This window comes from Lates calcarifer, unplaced genomic scaffold (genome assembly GCF_001640805.2).
Source record: "Lates calcarifer isolate ASB-BC8 unplaced genomic scaffold, TLL_Latcal_v3 _unitig_800_quiver_1041, whole genome shotgun sequence".
NCBI lineage: Eukaryota > Metazoa > Chordata > Actinopteri > Centropomidae > Lates > Lates calcarifer.
This window is the reverse complement of record NW_026118004.1, coordinates 28548-35478: the sequence shown is the minus strand read 5'-3', so window position 1 is coordinate 35478 and position 6931 is coordinate 28548. Positions and strand designations below refer to the sequence as shown.

General features: G+C 41.4%; 1 protein-coding gene across 3 annotated transcripts; it reads left to right on the top strand.

The window, feature by feature from the left end:
* The first annotated feature begins 306 nt into the window (after window positions 1–306).
* LOC108879944 (dynein axonemal assembly factor 4) lies at window positions 307–5275 on the top strand. 3 transcript variants are annotated; one of them, XM_018671387.2, is made up of 9 exons: window positions 307–519; window positions 684–831; window positions 1917–2050; window positions 2131–2314; window positions 2415–2542; window positions 2872–2981; window positions 3121–3214; window positions 4578–4683; window positions 4829–5275. In XM_018671387.2, the coding sequence occupies exons 1-9, from the start codon at window positions 397–399 to the stop codon at window positions 4939–4941; spliced, it is 1140 nt and encodes a 379-aa protein (XP_018526903.1). In that variant the 5' UTR covers window positions 307–396; the 3' UTR covers window positions 4942–5275. The 3 variants fall into 3 exon arrangements, with proteins under 3 accessions (XP_018526903.1, XP_018526902.1, XP_018526904.1); XM_018671386.2 differs by having other exon boundaries at window positions 3061–3214; XM_018671388.1 differs by having other exon boundaries at window positions 476–535; window positions 3061–3214.
* The last annotated feature ends 1656 nt before the right edge of the window (window positions 5276–6931 follow it).

Genomic DNA, 6931 nt, shown 5'->3' with positions numbered 1-6931 from the left:
AATGATAAATATAGCTGTTGAAAATTAATCGTGGCATTTTTACTGGGGCACAGCTCATTTATTCTGGGGCACGTGCCCCAACCCTATGGTGTAAACCTACTTCTGCCTCTGAAAAGGGCTGAATACTAATTTCACAACTTTAAGTGGAACAGCTAAGACAAAGCTGGGGAATCCTTTCCCTTAAATTTCCACTTAACTCTCAGGTCTGAAGCTGTGAATCAGAAGACAAGTTCGTTTGTTGTGGTTACAACTGTAAATTCAGATTTTTCCGACAAACGTGAAGGCAGCATGGTGCCTCTCTGGTCACCATAGCAACAGGACGCAGAAGTCGGTTAGTAACCGGACTATATCGGTGTGTGTGAGTAGGTAAAGGTCGGTGTGAGTGCGGACAGGAGGATGCCTTTACTAGTGACAGATTATTCCTGGACTCAGACTGAAACCACGGTTTATATCCACGTGCCTTTAAAAGGGACGGCTGCCGGGAAGGTGGACGTCGTGTCTACAGACGAATACCTAAAGGTACAGTCAGCTAATGGTCAGTAAGATGTCAGCTAACAGTCAGTACCATGTCAGCTAACAGTCAATAACATGTCTGACTGAGGCACACAGCTCAGGTCTTCAGGCCTCAGCAACACTACAGATTTTCCAGCTGTGTAATTAAGCACAGAGAAATGTCTTCTCAGGTGCATTTCCCACCGTACCTGTTCGAAGCTTTCCTCTTTGAAGCTGTGAATGATGACAGGAGCTCAGCTAAGATTAGAGAGGGAGAGGCGGTCATCAGTCTGTCCAAGACAACCAACAACATGTGGAGACACCTGATGAGAGATACAGGTGAGAACCATCTGCCTTCTTCTCCAGTAGTGATTTATTTTCTGATGGCTCGGCCAATAAGAGCAGGTCTGAGGTCAGTAGAGACTCTGACATCACACATCCATCATTAAACACGATAATATCAGTAACAGAAATAAATGCATTAAAAAAGAGATCATTACAACAGTCACTGTTCAAACAGCCTCTGACAGCAAATGAAAACATTGTTATAGTTGAAATTAATCCTGTGCTCCTATTCTCACTGACTTTTTCTTCACTGTATTGATTTAAGGTGGTGTACATCATGGAACAATACATTCAGTCACAGTAATCAGCAAAATTAATAAAGACACAAAGACACTCCTTAGAGCAGCTCTGGTATATTCTGCTTATTAAAATGTTGTGTTCAGTTTTAGAAAAGAAGATCTGTTCATCTGTTCATTTTTATCAGCTGCCACTGAATGTATTGAGGCTTCCTGTGGTGCTCTGTGAGGGGGGGTCAGGTGGTCTGCTAGGTGGACTCTGACCGAACAAAAGAGTGCTGTGAACAACAGACTTCACTACTACAGTATTATCATGCACTCAGGAGGAAGCAGTGTCCTCATGCTCATCCTGGCTAATGGATTAATGAACTAATTGACTGGACATTAATAAACATATTCATTCATCAAACCTAATTCAAAACGCGGTCAGACCCACACAGAGGGAAGACGATCGTAGGATGCTGCTCCACCAGAAACCAGAGGACTGATGATGACCAGATATATCTCTGGATTTCCTGAGAGCTTCTCGATAATATTTTACATCCTTCAGAAAGTCTGATTTTGCTCTAATTCAGTCTTGGTAACAGGAAATTAATTGTTGTTTATTATTGATATCAATGGAAACAACATGTTTAGGGAAAACAGGTTTTATTATTCACAAGTAAAAACATCGCTATTAATAATATTACTGAGATCAGAGGTCACAGTGGTCTTAGGATTTAATGAGAACTTCCTTTAATGTGAAGAAGACATGAAGCCAAAACATCTAACTGCTCTGTTGTGAGGTGAACATTTAAAGCTTCATATACAACTAACCTACTGTCATGAATCACTGTGTTTCAGATGATAAAATAAAAAAGATGCAGGTCAGAGAAAGAGCTCTGTTAAAATACCAGGAGAAACTTTGTTCAGAGTCCAGATCCAAGGCAGAGAAACAGCGAGCTGAGAGAAAATATGCACTGGAGACAATGATGAAGGTAAAATACTCCACAGACTCCACAGGCCACAGATCACACCACCACCAACTGTCTCTGATATGTGTTTTACCTGATGTCAGCTTGAACAGGAGGAAAGACACAGCATCCAGAGGATTAAGGACACTGAGCGACAGAGGACCACGACAGAGATGGAAACATGGCAGCTGAGACAGAAACAAAGAGCAGAGGAAAAATCTCAAGGAAAACTCCACAGGGATGATCATAACAAACTCAGAGCAGAGAAACAGCCACAGGGACATTCAGGTGAACAACTGTCAGACTGGGTTTGTAGTTCACAGTGTGATTAGATGAGCTCCTGCTGTAGGTGGTCACGGTGTGTTCATGAACATGTTCTTGTGTTTAGGTCAAAGTGACAGGAAACAACCAGCAGACTTGCCTGCTCCAAGAACCAGTAGAAACATTCAAGTCACATTCACTCCACGAGTTTTCCCAACAGCCCTCAGGGAATCCAGAGCAGCAGAGGAGGAGGAGGTGAGACGCAGTCATCCTTGTTGTTGCGCAACAGTGAGAAAAATGTGGTGAGATCTTCTGCAGGAAGTATGGCAGGAAGATATTACATTCAGCTCTGAAATCAGATCTGTGCAGCACCTCCTGGGCCTTAACTTTGACAATGTTCTGTCTGAATGTGGTCTGTGTGGTATTTACAGCTGGGACGTGCTGGTAACTCACACATCACTCTTCTTCAATGACAGACACTTAGAAAACAGTCCTGTGTTATCTTTTATCTGAAGCTTGAATGCATCTCATGCTTTGAGTATAATTCACAGTATATTTGCACCTTTAATATTTGAACCAACCAGTGGCTGAGAAAACAAGCTGAAGCCAGACGTGCAGTAAATGCAGATGTTGAAGAGCTGGGGGACCTGAAGGAGGAGGACAGAAACCCCGAGTGGTTAAAGAACAAAGGAGAGTAAGTCAAGTCTGTTCTCAGCTATTTAACAACACTTTGTTTTTTTAAAGCCATAAAATGACTGAAGTGACTCTTTCAGTAAATGTTTTATGACTGGAGATTACCTGAGTGCAGTGAACGCCTATAACTTGGCCATCAGGCAAAACAAGAGGATCCCAGCTCTGTATTCAAACCGGGCTGCATGTCATCTGAAGTTAGGAAACCTTCACAAGGCTATTGAGGATTCCTCTCAGGTCAGTGTACAATCTAATCGTTGTCCTCTCTTCTCCATGTTACACTGAATTAAAGTGCCACTGTGTGTGTTGGTGTCATAAAACCTGGACATTGTGTAGAAGTGAAGAAGTATATTGCAAACAGCCATGCAGACCTTACAAATAGAGGAGTATCTAAACATGTTAAAGGATGAAATCAGTGGTTATCCCATGAACAAACCTCTGTCTCTGTCTGACACACTGACACAGGTTCATCTGTGTGCCTGCTGTACCCACCATGATTTTCACGGTCAGTCAGGCAGTTTGATGTTAAAGTTCATTAAATGTGAAAGGAACATTTTTATCGTGAAGCTGGTTTAGGTGGAGTTAAGTTTACTGGCTTTATATATATTTTTTGGTAGTTAATCTATCACAGTTAACATCATGATCAGTATAGGTGTAGTACGTATAGGTACCTATAGGCAGTGGTGGGCTGTCAGGGCCAGCAAGGCCTTCTCTGCTGGCCTAAACACTGGAGCAATCACAGAATTACATTTATATATATGTTTTTCCCATTAATACTATATATATATTAAGTTGTTCCTAATAGTCTATTCTCTTACTCATCTCATAGCTTTCCTCTTGGTTGCGCTGCTTCCAATACAGTCTGTTTATGTTAGAGCTTTTATCCAATCAGATTTCAGCATTGTGTTGCCAAGTTAACAGAAATCTGCCTATTGCTATGGAGGCTAATGCTGAAAGTCGAGTCTGCAGTTTTAATTCGCTTTAGGGCTGAGAATGTCTGCTCGGCAGAATCTGTATTTTGATTTGTCTACAAATAATCAGCAGTTTCAGTGAATAAAATGCATTTTACCTATATTTTATTGTTTACGTCTTTGTCATTTTATTATTAGTTAACATTGATGCTTCTGCTGGAGATGATGTGTGTGGCACAGCTGTGGCTACAGTGTTTGGAGGCCTAAAGAATTGTGTTAATTGGGATTTTATAGCATTACTTATGCCGTTTATTCTGATTACATGACATGCTTGTCTGTGATGCAAAGTTCTGTTATACTGTGTTTCTGTATATTGTTGATGGTTTCTATAACTGTGACATTATAATGATGGTTTTAAGAGGTGGGTTAATTCAGGTAGGACACCAGTGAAGGCCTTCAGTTATAGCAGAGACCATTTCAGACTGTAGTTGCTCCTGGTTACTCCTGGTGTCAGAATACTCAAACATGTACTCAGTAACATGTTTCTCCACTGTCCCACTGTATCACCACATTTGGCAGGAGTCTATGTGTACTTCAGTTAGTGAGTCAGGCTGATAGTGAAGCTGTGGGAAGCTCTTCTGTAGGTTTTATGTACAGAGGCAGTAAATATTTCCCTGTTTTTTCTGCAGGCTCTGGATCTGTTGATTCCACCAGTTGCTGCTAATGCAGCTGCCAGAGCCAGAGCCAGTGTCCGCAGAGGATCCGCTTTCTGTCGGCTACAGTTATATGCTGAAGGTCTGAACAGCAACACTTTGTCTTTCTGATTCAGTATACTGTCATACAAGTTGGTATTTTATATTTGGATTGTATATATTGTATACTCTTACGTACTCCTACCTGCTGTGTGCTGTCAGCTGATCTCTTTGAGTCTGTTTCTCAGGGTTACAGGACTACCAGGCTGCTCTGAAGATCGACCCTCACAATGAAGCGTTGCAGACAGACACACAGAGAATACAAGACATTATTCAAGGCTCTGCAGCTAAGACACACTGAGACAGAAAACATAGCTTGTTATGATCCCTGCTGCAGTGAAAGACTGGCTCCAAACCTGCTGACTTACTTTAATATGGAAAAGCTGCATTAGCTACAGACATGAAACAGAAATGAGAAGGTGTCTGTGTGTAACTGCAGATTAAGATATAAAGCAGAGTGCCCCCCCGTGGTCAAATGTTGTACCTCCTAAGATCAGTCATTCTACTTTGAGTATGAACATGGTGGAGAAGAAAAGTGGTCAGTGTTGTAAGATGTCTGGCCACAGTAGTTTTTTGTACTAACGTTTGCCAATGTATTTTCTGTCTATTTGAAAACGTCTTAATAAAAGGTGGTTGACTACATTTTTGCAGGTTTGTCATTTAAAACTAGAGGTTCTGAATTACACTCTCAGTGACAGGAGTCTGATTAGCCATACAGTTTAAATAAAACTGTAACATGAAGTTTGGGGCAGATTGGACAGTGCATGTGGGAGTTACAACAACTTCCTGTTTAATGGCAAAGCATTGAAATTCGCCACGGAGCCACAGACATGCCCTTTAACATCAAAATTTTCACAATAAGACAACATGAAGTCCTTAAGGTTTTCCTGACCCAAGTCCAAAGTGGATCATGTCAACCTGCTAGTAACAGGACTTCAAAGTCTAAAACATGTCATTTCCTGTGTCCAGTAGGTGGCGCTATAACTTTTTGTGAATATTGACATGTGGGTGTGTTCATGTTGAGACCCCTATCAACACTGAAATTTGGGGGTGATTGAACAAAGCATGGCTGAGTTACAGCAACTTAAATGCAATTTCCTGTTTCATGGCAAGTCATCGAAATTTGAGGTGCTGCCACGGCCACACCCTTTGACATCGACAAAATCTTTTAATAACTTTAAATCACAAAGGCCTTGAGAGTATCCTGACCAAGTTTGAGGTCAATATGATAAAATCTGTAGGAGTTTGATCAAATTCAACGTCCCCAAATGGCGATAAATCATCAAAATTTGTGCAATAAAATCAAAATGGCCAACTTCCTGTACGTTTAAGGCCATGATGTCAAGAGACTTTTTGGTGTGTCTCGGCATGTTACATAATGCCTCCAAATTTCGTTCACCTCAGACAAACTAAGCCCAATGGCAAGGGGTTTTTGAATATGTCCAAGGGGGCGCTATGGAGCCATTTTGCCACTCCCATAAGCAAGACCCATGTAGATGTGTTCAGGGCAGGACTCTTATCAAACACGTCAAGTTTGGGGCAGATCAGACCATTTTTGCATGAGTTACAGCCACTTCCTGGTTAATGGTGAAACATCGAAATTCGCCATGCCGCCACAGACACACCGTTCGACGCAACGTCAAAATTTTCACGATAATGCATCATGATCAAATCTGAAGTGGATCACATCAACCTGCTAGTAACAGGATGTCAAAGTCTAAAACATGTCATTTTCTGTTGCCAATAGGTGGCACTATAACTTTTTATGAATACTGACATATGGGTGTGTTCATGTTGGAACCCTTATCAACACTTACGGCAGATTGAACAAAGTATGGCAGAGTTACAGCAACTTAAACCCAACTTTCTGTTTCATGGCAAGGCATTGAAATTTGAGGTGCCACCACGGCCATGCCCTTCAACACAAACAAAATCTTTTAATAATTTTTAATCTCAAAGGCCTTGAGAGTATCCTGACCAAGTTTGAGGTCAAAATGATATGATAAAAACTTTAGGAGTTTGATCAAATACAATGTCCCCAAATGCCAAAAAATGGCCAAAATTTTCAAATTAAAATTGAAATGGCCGACCTCCTGTAGGTTTGAGCCTATGATGCCAAGAGACTTTTTGGTGCAAATTTTGTTCACCTCGGACAAACTAAGCCCAATGGCAAGGGGGTTTTGTCCAAGGGGGCGCTATGGAGCTATTTATTGCACCAATGAACGAGACCCCTATCAGATGTCAATTTTCACCAGGTCTGATGTGTGTGCAAAGTTTCATGAGTTTTTGAG